At 50.6% G+C, this 15718-nt stretch overlaps 1 protein-coding gene across 5 annotated transcripts in view; it reads left to right on the top strand.

Annotated features, from left to right (window-relative positions):
• SIPA1L3 (signal induced proliferation associated 1 like 3) overlaps positions 1-15718 on the top strand; it is a 217570-nt gene that overhangs the window by 141422 nt on the left and 60430 nt on the right. For all 5 annotated transcript variants that reach the window (XM_058674384.1, XM_058674383.1, XM_004595068.2 and 2 more), the window contains 5 exons: positions 4379-4567; positions 5354-5528; positions 7587-7690; positions 10008-10165; positions 13968-14544. In XM_058674384.1, the coding sequence (XP_058530367.1) occupies positions 4379-4567; positions 5354-5528; positions 7587-7690; positions 10008-10165; positions 13968-14544 (1203 nt within the window). The remainder of the gene's footprint in view (positions 1-4378; positions 4568-5353; positions 5529-7586; positions 7691-10007; positions 10166-13967; positions 14545-15718) is intronic.

A 15718-nucleotide genomic window follows, 5' to 3' on the forward strand; every position in this document is an offset into this window, starting at 1 on the left:
TTAAGAAGTACCATTTTGATAGGTGTCCAAAATAGAAAAGGGGATGTTTTTAGTGAAGAAAGCAAACGGTACCTCCTCCTTTTTGTTCAGTAGGTACATTATGTACATGCCCGTAAGATGAACTCCAAGGGGGGGGGGGAACAAATTGTAAAATCATTTTAAGTTGAATTCTTAAAAATTCTTCATTATGCATGTAGCTTTGTATACTTAGACATTAGATATGTGTGGCTAACGTCTGGCATTCTGGCTGTAAGCCAGATATTGGGCTAAGAAGCCATCCATGGACTTCTTTCAGTGCTATGAGGTACCCATTCTCATCTCTGTCTTGTCAGTGAAGTGGCAAGTACAAAGGCTGGTGGTATGGTTCAGTAGTTTAAGCTGCTGCGTGCAATGCCAGCATCCCCTGTGAGTGCTGGGTTGCATCCTGGCTGTCCCACTTCCAATCCAGCTCCCTGCTACTGTACCCAAGAAAGCAGCAAAGTATGGCCCAAGCACTTGGGCCTCTGCCACCACACAGGACACCTGGATGAAGAGTTCCAGGCTCCTGGGTTTAGCCTAGCCCAGCCCTGGCTGTTGCAGCCATATGGAGAATGAACCAGTAGATTCTCTCTCTTTCTCCCTCCCTCCACACAGCTAAGTAGAAAGTAGAGCTAGGATTCAAACCCAGCCAAGGAAACCAACTCCCAAGAAACCTTTAGGAATTTTTTTAAAGGGTGTTCACACTGCACAGCACAGCAGAAAGCAGGGAATGCATGGATCAGAACTGGATGGAGACCAGCCTGTGCAGGTAGGAGTCCCCTTGCTTACGTGTACTGTGTAGCTTTCAAAGCTCACTTGATTTGCTACCCACAGTGAGAGGATGCCAATATTACCAGGATCTGAGACAGATGTGATTTGATGCTACTGCAGGAAGAACAGACTGAAAGTGGGGCAGCCACAGGGAGACCAGGGTGAGGCGGCTGTCCATGCGGGACATGACAGTGGACATGAACAGGTGAAAAGAGGTGCCCACTCACGATCTTTCAGTATCCTCCTTATTGTCCCCAGTGCAGAAGGAAAAGCTAAGCCCTTTTCTAATAGTGGATTTTGGGCAGGTGAAGCGTTCCGGTTGGTGTCCTATGGCCCCAGCAGAGGGCGCTGCTGGACAGTGTCAGTGGGATGGAGAATGCTGCTGATCCTGCTGGTGCTTTAATTGAAACCCACAACGCCGGGGGCCACCCACATTGGCAAGAGAAAGCACCTGACATCATTGCTGTTCAGGGTCTGTTTCCAAACTCCCTTGCCTGTGATAAAAAGAGATTTGCTTGTTTGTTAATTACCGTGGCTAGAACTGGGAACTCCCAGCCATGAGATCATTTCATTCCTTCCACACACGCTTCTTGCCCTGGGTCCTGTTTAGCAAGAGTGGGCTGTCTGCTTATAGGCAAAGTCCTGACACAATTTTGCTGCCTCCAGTCTGTTGACTTAAATTAGCATGTTTTGGTGGTTAACACCAATTCTCTTTAGTGTTTAAGCCATTGTCCCAAGTATATTTCGGGTGTGTGATAGGCCCCTTGGGGAAGGGATTTTCCAGCATCTTTGGTCCTGGTGGCCAGCTCACAGTGTGACAGGAGATTGATAGAGATGTAAAGTCACAGGGCTCTCAGACAGGACTAACGGTGTGAATTGGAATAGCCCCTTGGAAAAGTTTGACAGTTCAGTACAGGTGAAGACTAGCAATCCTAGTGCTTTAGCAGTTTCTCCCCTAGGTAGAAACCCAAAGGAAAATGTGTTCCCATGCACCACAAGGTGCCTCTGTAGCCATCCCCAACAGCACGATTTGCCATTGTCACATACCGGAAGCAGCTCACTGTTTCATCAGCAGGTGAGAGGATTAACTTGTAGCGGCAAAAACGTGAGCCTCTGGCCACAAAGGGAAGTGTTACAGAGGTAGCATAAAGAGAAGGAAGTTGCCTCCAGCAAAGGCTACAAAGGTGCAGGAAGCTCCCAAGGCTGCAGAAATAGATAATTGTGTGGGAAGTCAGCCTGAGGTTATCCCAGGGAGAGGGGGAAGGGCTCTGGAGGGGCTTCACAGGGTAGTGACTGCCCAGGCTCTTCCTAATGAGTTCTGTGACCATGCACAGATATACTTTCACCTGTGTGAATTATACTTCACAGCAAAACAAAACAAAAAGATATCATGAGCTGTGCAAAAGTTAAACCTGGGTGGAAATCCTGCTGCAGCCACCTGTCAGCTACAGTGACTTTGAAAAAGGCACCTCACCTTTGAAGCTTCCGTTTGCTCATTTGTAAAATGCAAAGAGAGATCTCCCCTCAACAGACGTCTGCATGTAATTAGATATTACCACTGCACCTGAGTACAAGCCGGTGAACTGTACCCTCAGAAATGAGAGCCGTTATTAAGGTGCATTGGTTAGAAAATTCCTTGACCCCCAAGAAATAGAAGCGCTGACAAACCATAGCTAAAACAAATAAGAGGCTATTTTATTACCCAGTAAAAATTTTAAAGGTTGGGGCTTGGTGTGGCAGCCTGGTTTCTGAATCCTCACCTTACATACACCAAGATGCTGTGTAGGCACTAGTTCGTGTCCTGGCAGCCCCGCTTCCCATCAGCTCCCTGCCTGTGGCCTGGGAAGGCAATCGAGGATGGCCCAAAGCCATGGGACCCTGCTCCCGTGTGGGAGACCCGAAGAAGGCTCCTGGCTCCTGGCTTCAGATTGGCTTGGCTCTGGCTGTTGCAGCATTTGGGGAGTGAAACACAAAATAGAGGATCTTTCTATCTCTCCTGCTCTCTGTGGATCTGCCTTTCCAATAAAGAAAAAGAAATTTTGGAGTTCAACAACTGCAGGACTCAGCTTCTCCATGTCTTTTTGTTGTACATTTTCTCATAATCACAGCATAGCTGCCATACCCCCAGGTATCTCACTAGTGTCCTTAACAAGAAAACACAGAAGGAAAGGAACCTTCCTGGTGGCAGAAAGAAAGATCTAACCTAGAGGGCCTCACCAAACAGAGGTCACCTTGCTTCTCCTTGCCGAGAGCTGGCCAGCTATAAGAAAAGCCTGGAAAGCATTGTCTGAGGGAGGAGAGGGGCCGATCAGGATTGGCTCTGGCTACAGTTTCTGCACGCTAGAATCAGGTGAGGTGAACTCTTATGTGCGTGTGGGAGGGTACTTCAGAAGATTCCCAGGAAAGTGAAATTGAAAAAGAAGTGTAGGGCCAGGCATCACAGCTCTGCATCAAGTATCTCCACTAGGGGTCCCACCTAGATCACTCCTGGCCCTCTGCTTTTAATCCTGCTCCCTGCTAATGCATCCCAGGAGGCAGCAGATAATGGCTCAGGAGCTTAGGTCTCTGCTACCCATGTGGGACCCCCTGAAGGAGTTCCAGGTTCCCAGCTTCACCCAGGCCCAGCCGTGACTATTGTAGGCATTTGGAGTAGTGAGCACTAGTGAATGGAAGGTCTCTGCCTTTTAAGTAGGTGAAAATAAAAATAAACTTTTCAAAAAAAGGTTTAGGGGTGGCATTTGGCCTGGTGACCAAGACACCTGTTGGGATGCCCGCATCCCATATTGGAGTACTCGAGTTCAGTTCTCAGCTTCCCACCTTTCGGACCTTGGGAGTCAGGCAGCAGAGATGGTTCAAGTCGTTAGGTTCCTGCTGCCCACATGGGAGGTCCAGATTGAGCTGCTGGCTCCCGGCTTCAGCCCCCTGACCGTCATGGGTATTTAAGGAGCGAACCAGCCTACAGGAGCATTCTGTTCCTTCCCCCAGCCCTGTGCCTCTGATTTTTTTTTTTTAATTTAAGGTAAGTATTTTAAAAATCCATGCATGACTGCATGTTTGAGCTCCATTCCACACCAACTGAGTCAGAACTGCTAGTATTGATTTTTAAACTGTGGAAGATTCCAGATACCAAGCGCCAAGGCAGGCAGGTGTTCTGGGCGAGAGTCTCCGGTCATCTGTACCATGAAGTTGTAATGAGAGCCTTCTCCTCGTAGAGTCTCATGTTCATGGTCATTTCACTTTCTGCAACAGCTCATCTTTTCCACATCAATGTCACCCCGCCTCCCAGGGACATGGGACTTGGTTTTATTCGGTGATCCTAAAATGGGACTGACACCAAGAGTCATTCAGTTTGCACTGAGCATATCTCCTAGCTATCGCTGCATCCTCCCAGCACCCCTTCAAGATGACACTACTAGGAAAATTCCCGTTTCATAAAAGAGGAGCTCAGGGCAGAAGTAGGAAATCACCCGGCCAAGACCAGGCAGCTGGGGAGCAGTGATTCAAACTCCGGCTCAGACACAAGACTTCTTGACCATAGACCCCTACTTCTCAAAGGGCCTCCTAACTCTCCCTTCTCTCCCCTGAGCAGCTCATCACCCTCCGGGGCTCCATCCTGGAAGACGCCACCCCCACAGCCACAAAGCATGGGACGGGGCGGGGCCTGCCCCTGAAGGATGCTCTGGAGTACGTGATCCCGGAGCTCAACATCCACTGCCTGCGGCTGGCTCTCAACACTCCCAAAGTGACGGAGCAGCTCCTGAAGCTGGACGAGCAGGGGGTGAGTCAGGGCCTGGGGCGGGGCCACCAGGGCAGACCCCCCAGCACCATTCCTGGCACCTTTTTTTTTTTTTTTTTTTTTTTTTTTTTGGTCTAAGTAACAGAAACCAACTTACACTAGTTTCAGAAAAGCAGAGCAGGAGAAATGGTGGTCTGTTATCAAATTGTGGGACCTCCAGGAGCAGGAGTGTGGCCAGGTCAATTAGGAAGGAAATGTGTGGAGATGAGAGCCACGAGGTTTCCACGCGAGTGTGCACCTGGGAGCCTGTGTGCCTCTCCTCACCAGCTCTGTTCTCTGGCCTTTCCTGCAGCTCCCTGTGTCAGGCTTAGAATTACAGCCACATGGTGTACACTCCAGGAAGCTAATTCTAGATCCTAGGAGAGCCACTGATGAGCGTGTCCCTGGGTCACTTGTCTTTCCATGGTACAGTGACCAGGAGGACACCTCAGACAAGCCTAGCTATTGGAGGCCTACCCGCTAACACTGTAAGCTGTGACCCCTAAGCCCTCCTGCTGTTGCAGGATCTGAGTGTCATTTCCAGCCACCTTCCACTCACCATGGAGAGAACAGACAGAACGGGTACCTCGCTGCACCTCATTGGAACTGGAAGGGGAGATGGACAGTTGGGACATGCCCTGCCACCTGTTGCCTTGCTCTCTGGCTATGCCCCTGAATTCCTGAGGGCTCCTAGCAGCTCCCACAACCTAGCAAGCAGGAGCGTCCCCTTGTTCCCTTCCCACCAGCTCTGCCTGGCCTCCCTCCAGAAGCTTGCTTTTGCCTCTGCAGCTCTGTCGGAAGCACAAGGTGGGCATCCTCTACTGCAAGGCGGGCCAGAGCTCCGAGGAGGAGATGTACAACAACGAGGAGGCTGGCCCGGCCTTTGAGGAGTTCCTCTCCCTCATCGGCGAGAAAGTCTGCCTCAAGGGGTTCACCAAGTACGCCGCCCAGCTGGACGTCAAGAGTAAGTGGGGAAGGGGACCCGGTTACATCACTGGGAGCTGCCGCCCTATCGATGGGTCAAAGCTGAAAGGCCTGCAGGGAGGACACTGGCCAGCAGGAGCACTTGGGCTCTGCTGCAAGCTGGAAAACAGAGGTAGCATATTCTAGTAAAGGCTGGAACGAGCCCTAGTCCATACCCCAAGAATTGGCACTCCTGTATGTAAACTGAGAGTGAGCTGATGCCCACGCACACCAGGAGGCATGCTGCCTACTTGTGCCCCAGCACTGCAGTGCGCCCAGGGTATGCAGGCAAGATATGGGACCCTCACCAGCCTGTGCAGGGACTACATCCCATGTCTTGCGTAGGTGCGTGTGGACAGCAAGACTCAAGAGTGGGTGCTGAGTGATATGCCTTTTATCTCACAGTTACTTAGCACACCAGCAGTACACTTCAGGGGGATTTCTTAAATAGGGAGCTGTAAGGGTGAGCCGAGGGGTGACAGGCAGCAGCGTGCAGGCTGGTGGTGGGGGTCTGTGCAGAGGGAGGGTAGCCACCCTGGAACATGTTTCTGACATTGGTGCATCCACTAAGGCAGGTGGTGGCTGCACGCTGTGTGTATCTCTAGATGCCCTCCGCTACGCATGGGTAAACCTCAGTTTGCTCATCTGTAAAAATGAAAGCCCAGATCCCAAAACTCACCTCAGCAACATGAAGCGTTAAGCAGGTACCTGTGGCTGCCACCCTCATCAGCTCCGCTCGCCCTGTCAGAGGAGGCAGTCAGAAGAATAGACATGTTACTGTGCTGTTCCTGGCCTGGTGGTCGTGGACAGCTGGCTTTTACCTCTCTGCGTTAGTTTCCTCATCTGTAAAAGGGGCGTCATGATGGTCCTGGTCTCAAGCATGGTGAGGGTTCAGACAACAGTGACCCACACACCCTGGGCCTCACTCTGTGCCAATACTCCTTAAGCTCTGCAGGTGTGACTACTACCCAAAGGAAGGTGATATGGCAGCTGACCCCGCCCCAGCACCTGGGAAACAGAACAGTGTGACCACTGACCTGATGTGGCCAGCATCACTTTTTCATAAAGATTCATAGTCAGAAAAAGGGAAAAAGGCTTCTCTGTAGTCTTGCCATCCTCCCTGGGTTCCATGAAGTTACCAATGCCCAGCCCGAGGCCTTGTCCAGGAATAGCACCTAGCAGACACCAGCTATAGCCATGTGGCTTCCAGGTGGAAACCAACTGCCTTGGAGGACCCTGGGAACACAGTGTCCTGGGCAGTCTCCCCAACTGACAGGCAGGGATGCCCCTACTGCCAGCGAGCTCTGGTCCTGGTGTTCCCACCTGACGCTGGAGCACTAAGAATACGGGCCTGAGTCAGCCACTCACTGCAGTGTGACCTCGTACAAGGCGCTCCCTCTGCTTGTCTCGCTTTTCCCCTCTTCATGTGGAGTCGTCATTCGCCGTGGCTCGCCCTCATCCTGACCGCCTTCCTGCTGCTAAAAGTGACTGATACCTTCACTCTTCATAGCTTTGTTACCTGGGGATACATCCCTATGTAGTATAATTTGTGCGGTCTGCTTTTACACATAGCATGAATGAAATCATACCATATGTGTGCCTTTGTGTGTGGCATCTTGCGAGCAGTGTTACATTTGTAGGATTCCCCCGCTGCAGGCCTGACTCACTCCTCTTCCTGGTTAGTGTTCCTCCGTGTGAATATACTGCAGCGTGCCTATCTGTTCTCTTGACTGAAGCTCCTTGTTCCCATGTCCCAGGGCATATGTGCAGGATGTTTCCAGGAGAGCATTGGATTATCGGAGTGACTGTGTCAATTTTACATACTCGAGTAACCACATAACAGATACCGTTGTCCCGTATCCTCACCAACCTTGCATACTATCAGACTTTTTATCAATCTGCTGGGTATACTGGGAGGAGGTTTCTTTTTTATCTAAACTTATTTAAAGAGTAGATTTGAGTGAAAGCATCAAGTTACAAAAGCTAGCACAGATGGTGTGTGGGACATGGCAGAAACCCATGGGTTTTGGAAATGTACTAACTGGTGTGTGTGTTTCAGCTGACTCCACGGGAACCCACTCCCTCTACACAACGTACCAGGACTATGAGATCATGTTCCACGTCTCCACCCTGCTCCCCTACACCCCCAACAACAGGCAGCAGGTCAGTGATGGTTCCTGATCATCCCTGTGGCTGTTTTTTCTAGCATTCTGTCCAGCGTTGGCTCTCCCAGCACTCTCCCTCGGGTCGGATGGAGGCCCGTGGCCTTGGAGACACTCTGTAGGTGGTCCCTTCACCCAGGATAGAAACTAGCCCAGGTGTGGTGTGATGTCTGTTTAGTACCTGTTGTTTTTGTTGTTGTTTTTTGGCCTCCCTGCTTGACCTTAGCTGCCCTGACCCCCCTCAGGGGTGCCTTGAGTCATCATGGATCTTATGAATAAAAAGAATGAGTCAGCGTTAGTTGGACTGCAAGTGGCAAAAACTCTAACTGGTGAGGAGGGTTCTGAGAGAGGTTTGGCTTTAGGTGTGACTGGATCCAATGGCCCAAACAGCATTAACAATCCTCTCCCCTCTGCTTTTCTTTGAAGAAGCTTTGTTCACAGGCCCTCGTAAGTCATGACAAACAGGTTCCCTAGAAGCCATGGACTCCCCTGCCCTTAGCAAAGCTGTTGCAGGGAAAGGAGAGCTGTTTCTTCCATTTGTCCCGAGAACATTTCAGGGCTCAATCTCACTGGGTCATGCAGGTGCCAGTCTCTCACAGAGGATAGGGATGCAGGGGGCTGATTGGCCAAACGCAAGTCATGTACCCAACTCTGAGAGGGTTAGTGCAGTCAGGCAGGTGCTTTCCAAAGGGGATGGATGTGGGACACAGAAGAAGGAAGGGGGACAGAGAGGGAAGTGACAGCAGCCCTCCAGGTGCCCAGAGACCACCAGTGTGACCCAGCTTCTCCCTAGGACACACCATGGGACCTGGGGAGCCATTCCTTCTAATGAACAAAAATCTCACAGTGTTGACCAGTTGGGAAGTGAATGTTTGTTCTCAGTCTATACAAGTGACACTGTAGATTCTGTAGACCAAAAGTGATCCAGTATTGGCAATTTTGTAAGACTGAGCAGATAGCATGAAAGTGAAGAGCCTTGTTCTCAGAGTTCTTTCTTTGCCTTTCCCAACTGTGTGACCTCAGGCAAGTGATTTTACCTGCCCAGGCCTCAGGCTCTCCCTCTGTGAACTGAACACAAGGATGGTGCCAGTGCTCTGGGCCCTCACCAATAAAAGGCCGTGCTCGCACACACTGGAGCATTAGGCAAGGCCTGACATCCGGGAGGGATGCAGGGCCAGGTGCCACCTTCTGGCTGTGTGGGCTCTATGTTGAGCAAAAACAGAAGTAGATTAGAATCCTATATCACTGCCTGACTTTGGGCAAATCACTTAATCTTTGTGAGCTGTCTTGCCTGTTAAAAGGCATGAAATGAATTCATCCGTCACAGGATTGTTGTCAGGATTCAGTGAAATTATGCATGTAAATTGTAAATGATTGTAAAATATCTAGCACAGTCCACCACAATACTTGATCTAGCAATGTAATTTAAGGTAGTTTAGAGCTACCAGGAGGGGGCAGCATTGTGGCACAATGGGTTAAGCCACCACATACAATATAGGCTTCAGTTCCCATCCAGCTCCCCGGGTAATGTGTCTGGGAGGACAGCCGAGGATGGCCCAAATACCTGGGCACTTGTTAGTCACATAGGAGACCTGGATGGCGTTCTAGGCTCTTGGTTTGGCCTGAGTCAGGCTCAGCTGTTACAGCTATTTGGGGAATGAACCAGTGGTTGGAAAAATCTGTCTCCCTCTCTCGGTATAACTCTACCTTTCAAATAAATAAATCTTTTAAAATAAATATAAACAAGAAGGGAGGGGGAAGAGAGCTAACAGAGGATCAGGCATGTAGCACGATGGTTCAAATGTCTCTTGAGAGGCCCACATCCTTGGGGTACCCGGATTCAAGTCCCCGCTCTTGTTCCCGCATCCTACTCAAGTGCATTCCGGAAGGCAGTAGGTCACAGCCCAGTTCCCTGCCACCTGTATGAGAAACCTGGATTGAGCATCAGTAACAGCAATGCATAAATGGAGACGGGGAGTGCTGGGTGTGGACTGGATCATGGAGAAAAGGGGTCAGTAAAGGCCTCCACAGCAGGGGGATGATTCAGCAGAGACCCAGGGAGTGAGCCCTGGGGGGAGCTAGCAGAGGGGACAGCCAGTGTTGAGGCTGCAGGAACCAGGGAGGAGAGGAGCCTGGGAGATGTCACATAGGGCACAGGTGGTGGCAGCGGATCCCCTATATGTGTTACACGTGGGGACCAGTGGGGAGCAGTGGAAACCTGGAGTGGAAGCAGAGCGGCAGCGAGAAGCCGTGTCAGTGGTCCAGGCGGGACTCTGAGCTGACCTGTGACACTTTCCCTTCTGTTGCCCGTTCACCAGCTGCTGAGGAAGAGGCACATAGGCAATGACATAGTGACGATCATCTTCCAAGAGCCCGGAGCACTGCCCTTCACCCCCAAGAACATCCGCTCGCACTTTCAGCACGTCTTCATCATTGTCCGCGTCCACAACCCCTGCACAGAGAATGTGTGCTACAGGTAGGCCCACCCGCACCAGGCAGGGCGCAAGAGGGCGCAGAGCTCCTGGCCACCCCGTGTGCTGCCCGGTAGTGCTTCAGTCAGAGGGAGGTGCCCCATCAGCAATTTCTGTCCGCTGGGAGTCTTGTTGCAAGCCACAGCAACCTCCCCTCTAAATCTGGCCTAAGACAAAAAACCTGTTGTATCTATTGGCTCTCAAAAATGACAAGTGTAGGAATGACCAGATATGCTTCATTTTCCTGTCTGTAGCTTCATTACCTGGCAGCTTGGAGCCTAACCTCCTGTCAGCTGCAGATGTGGCAGAAGGAGAGCTCTTCCTTCCCAGGAGCTGCAGCAGAAGCTCCAAAACAGAGCTCACAGACCTGGCTGGGATCAGTTGCCTTCCCAGAACCAAAGGATTGACCAGGCTGGATGCCAGGGCTGTCAGGCACAGGAAGGATGTACCAAAGAATATCAAAACTGAAGGATGGGGACTGGGCATTCAGGGGCCACCCATGGAGGTGGACCCCACCTGGGAAGGAGAATTAAGGACTTTGAGTTAACAAGTGGAGAAGCATGGGCTGGGCCTCATAGATGTTAGATGTCTCTGTTCCGTATCCTCCCCCAGCCACTGTGAAGCCCGGAGGAGCTGGCAGCCCCAACAAGCAGTAGGAAGCTCTCAGGTTGGGGAGGGAGGCCAAAGCTGTAGTCCGTGCCCATTGGTCCTTGGTCCAGTCAGTAACCTGGGCCCAGGCCAAGGTGAGCACATGTACCTGTGAGCATGTGAACAGTCCGGGATGTATTATCTTCCCACTTCTAAGAGTGCCCTGACCCCTACCTTCCGAGGTGCCTTCATGGAGAATGCCAGGTCAGCCATTGCTTGTGCATTCCGGATACCTGACATGGAGACAGCTGTGTGTTCTTTTTCCTGTTATCCATTCCCACACATGTGGCAGTCCGTCATGCACACTCTTCTGCAGCCTGTGTTTTTTGCACTCAGCTATCTTTGAAGTCTTCCCACACCAGTATACAGCATACATTCATATCCTTTCTTATGGCCTCGTATTCTACCCTGAAGCACATTCCTCCACTGGTGGGCATTGGCCGTGGACAACCTGGTTTCACTCTCCGCACACATGCTTGCAAGTATGCATCTATAGGGTGCATTCTTGGCGGTGGAGGGGATATCTGTGTGCATGCTGCTGGTCTGGGGGTACTGTCTGCTGGTAGCTGGGAACCACCAGCTCATTTGCACAGCAGAGCCTGCTAACAGGAAAGGTCCCAAGCTTGAAGCTGGCTCCTCCCAGCCCCTTTACTCCCAGAGTGCCTTCACCGCAGGCCCAGTGTGACAAAGAGCATGCCTGGACGGTGCTAGGGTTTCGAGTTTTGCTCTTCCTCAGTAACTGAGAGGTAGCCCTGGCAAGACAAAATGGGAGTTATTTACACATAGACCCACCCCTGGAAAAGTAGCTATCCAAGTTGGGGAAGGTGAATTGGCTTGGGTGGGCCCTTCTCGCCCTCCTCCTCACTCTGTCCACCTCTCTAGGCCGACCACAGCCTTCTTCCTTTCCCATCCGGCTCCATGTGATCTCGAGGGTAATTTCTTCTTAACTGATGTACAAACTTTTCTTGTTTTTACAATCTAACTTTAAAATGTGTTTATTATGCAATATTCTAAACCTTCTGAAAAGTGCAGAAATCATGTAACAGACACCCATGTGCCCACCACCAGATTTAACAGATGTTAACATTTTGCCTCATTTGCTTCAGCTCTCCCTTGTTTCTTTTAAAGAATGAAATGTTAGAGACACATCCAAAGCTGCCCCTCGCTCCTTCCTCCAATCCCCTCCCTCCCTTTGCCCCAGGCGGCTCTTCTCTGGACAGACCTGACCTCCAGGCTCTCCCTGTGGGAGGTGCAGATGTCCAGGCCCCAGCCACCCCAGCCTGTCCTCCTGCCCCTCCTGACTCCCCGAGTTCCCCTACTGGATTCATAGCTGTCCTTCAAGGCTGAGTCAGACATACCTTGGTCACCCTCCCATGGCCCTTTACCTTCTCCTCATGCTATGCAAACACACTTCTATCACAGTACTCAACCACGCCATGAAAACTACTTCCCGTGGCTATGCTCCCTGTGAAAGCACTCCCAGGGTCATTTGTGCCTTCATGTTTCTGTCATGGCACAGTGCTTGGCACATTGTGGTTGCTTGAGTATCCGGCTAGACAGATACTTGGCCCCGATATTGTAAGCAGTAAGAAGATTATTGTTAAATGAATAATTATGAGTTCTAGAAATTCTGAGCTGCGATGGTCAGGGACGGTGTGGTCACACCGTCCCCTAACTGCATCAGGCATGGCATCTTGTGTGCTGGGGCCTGTGTCTTAGTGAGCACCCCTGGGACCTGCAGACTGAAACAGCCCAGCCTTTCCTGCTGGGAAGGGCAAGACCAGCTGCTCTGATGCTCCAAGAGCCTTCAGCAGCTTGCAGTTTTCATGATTATTGAAATCATGAGTCAGAACTGTGGGAAAAGCCAAAATCTGTCCCTTTAAGCAACCAAACGCTGAATGAAGATGCTGCAAGCATAGCCTGCCCACATAGCCCAGTCTGACCACATCAGTTTAAGGTGAGGGACTCATGGGGTTATCTCATCCATCCCCAGCCTGGAGGACAAGGTTGTGCCCACCTAATTTCCCTCTAAGGAAAACTTGCCAGGTCTGTGTGACCTTTTGCAGAATGTCTGTCCTGGGAAATGCCATCTTGTTAACCCTTTATCCACTGTACCACGTTGGTCTAAATCTGTTTCTTCTGGGTCCATCTGTTGAAGTTTTAATCATTACTTTACACTGAGCACCTGCTTGGGAATCCGCTAGGCTCCCAGGGTACCTGCCCACGTAGCCCTTCTAGGGTATGAAGCCTCACTAAACAGTGCCATGGTCTGAGCTGCATGGGGATTCTACGGTAGCCCCCTCCCTGTGGCTTCTCACGTGTTCTGTTCCTCATAAGGCAACCACAGAGATATTTGCACATGACCAGTCTCTGGTCATTCTCTCCAGTTCCAGCTGGAGAGGGGCCCAGCAAGAAGCAGGTACTCACCTCAGGGATGGATGTAAGTGAAGTTAGTGAATAGGGTGCTGGCAAGGTGTGGGTAGGTTACAGAGCCTGTGTAGCAGAGTGAGGCATTTAGGGGCTAGCAACAGCAGGGAGCCATTTCTGCACCACCCAGCTTGACAGAATAAGAACAGGATTGGGAGCAAAGGTTTCTGGGAGTTGGTGAGTCACCCTGGGAGAAGGACCCCCCCCCCCCACCACCACCACCACCAGGAACAGAGGCTTTGAGTAAGGGACCCAGGACCACAGCACAGCTGGTGATGCAGAAACATAGGAGGCAGGCCCGCTCTTCCCCTGATAATTTCAAGTCTTTGATTAAAAGCAATTGGCCAAGTCAAGTCACTTGACCAGGCTTAGGTCATCACTGGGGCGGGGACGTGCCAGCATACAAAGATGGAGCGGAAGGAGTGAATTTTCCCCAAGTTGTAATCTCATCTACTACACAGTGATTGTGTCTGAAATAAGAACTGAAGCTGAACAGTGTTCAAGGTACTATCCTTGACATCTGTGGGTGTTTAAACATCTCCTGTATAGAAAGTAAAAATGTATAAGCATGTGTAAGGCTGGTTTCAAAGCTTCTAATCTAGTTAGCAGCTTACTCATTAGATGTGCACTTTGTTCTTCCAAAGTTGTTCCTTCTGATCATGTATTTTCTTAAGACAGTCTCAGTGCTTTTCTCCCGCCTGCCTCAGCAATTTCTCCCTCCTCACTTTTCAGTATGGCTGTGACCCGATCCAAAGACGCTCCTCCCTTCGGTCCCCCGATCCCCAATGGAACCACATTCCGCAAATCTGACGTCTTCAGAGACTTCTTGCTGGCCAAGGTGATTAATGCTGAGAATGCTGCTCACAAATCCGACAAGTTCCACACCATGGCCACCAGGACCCGCCAGGAATACCTCAAGGACCTGGCTGAAAACTGTATATCCAACACACCCATCGACTCCTCTGGTAAATTCAACCTCATCTCCCTGACCTCCAAGAAGAAGGAGAAGACAAAGGCAAGGGCGGGTGCGGAACAGCACAGCGCAGGGGCCATCGCCTGGAGGGTGGCAGCTCAGGACTATGCCCAAGGAGTGGAAATTGACTGCATTTTGGGAATTTCCAACGAATTTGTGGTGCTTCTGGACCTGCGCACCAAGGAGGTGGTGTTCAACTGTTACTGTGGGGATGTCATTGGCTGGACCCCAGACTCCTCAACACTGAAAATCTTCTATGGGCGAGGGGATCACATCTTCCTACAGTCCACAGAGGGTTCTGTTGAGGACATACGGGAAATTGTGCAGAGACTAAAGGTAAGACACAGCCTGGGAAAGGTGTCATGCATTAAAAATCTCATTGTGAACTCCTGGTGAACAGCTCAGACTAAGACTGTTGGCCAAACTAAGAGTTGCTGACTGAACGCAGTTCAGTTGGTAATGACTGCCTGCAGCCTTATGCAAAGAAAGACTCAGGCTCCACTCCTTGGTCAGTGACTGCCTCCACCGGAAGTTAGCAGGGTGGCACTTCATGTCTACTAAATAGAAAAGGAGGTGTTACACATAGTTGAACAGCATAGGTGCTAGAGTCAGAAGGCCTAGCTTCAAGTCCTGACTTTGCCTCCTACAAGCCGTGTGTCCTTGACCCATCTGAAAAGTGGGAACAAAAATCCTACATTATGGACCAGTGTTAAGGGAAACGTGAATCACATTGCCCAGAGAAGTTTACCCAACTTGGGCTGAAACTTCATAGTACCACCATCACGGAGGCTGTCCTCAGTCTTCTGGCCTTTGCATTCTCAAGAAGTGCAGTCTGGATGAGGAAAGGTCTGCTCTTGGCTTCTTTGGCTCCAGATTTTGTTCTAGGTCAGGGGAGAAACAACCATCGGTGTTGAGATTTCCGGTTAGGAAGTAGGATCTGGGAACAAGACGTTTATAGGTTTTGCTCGCTTGCTTGTCTCATGTGCCTAGAACAGGGCTAGCACACAGAAGATACTCAATGAATATGAATTAGTTGGTGAATTGGTAAAGCAAATTTGTTGAGTCCTTACCCAGTACTGAGCATTTTGCATGAACGATTTTGTAATCCTTGTACCCACCCTATGAAGTGTGGGTCCCATTCTTGGCCCCAGTTTACAGTTGAGGAAACTGAGGCCTGGAGAGATAGAATACTTACAGTGTCAGCCAGCAGATGACAGAGTGGGGTCTGAATACAGGTTTTTCTGATTGTAACACCTGCTTGCTGGGCTACTATTGTGTTGTGGAAGCAACAAATTGAGCTGCTATCTTCAATGCTAGCATCTGATATCAGAGCACCAGTTTGGGCCACAGTTGCTCTGCTTTCAATCCAGTTCCCTGCTAGTGCACCTGGGAAAGCAGCAGAAGGTGACTCAAGTGCTTGAGGCCTTGCCACCCATGTGGGATGCCTGGATGGAGCGCCAAGCTCCTGGCTTCAGCCTGGCCCATGTTCAACTGGTATGGCCATTAGAAT

The sequence above is a fragment of the Ochotona princeps genome, chromosome 16, assembly GCF_030435755.1.
Source record: "Ochotona princeps isolate mOchPri1 chromosome 16, mOchPri1.hap1, whole genome shotgun sequence".
In the NCBI taxonomy this organism is placed as follows: Eukaryota; Metazoa; Chordata; class Mammalia; order Lagomorpha; family Ochotonidae; genus Ochotona; species Ochotona princeps.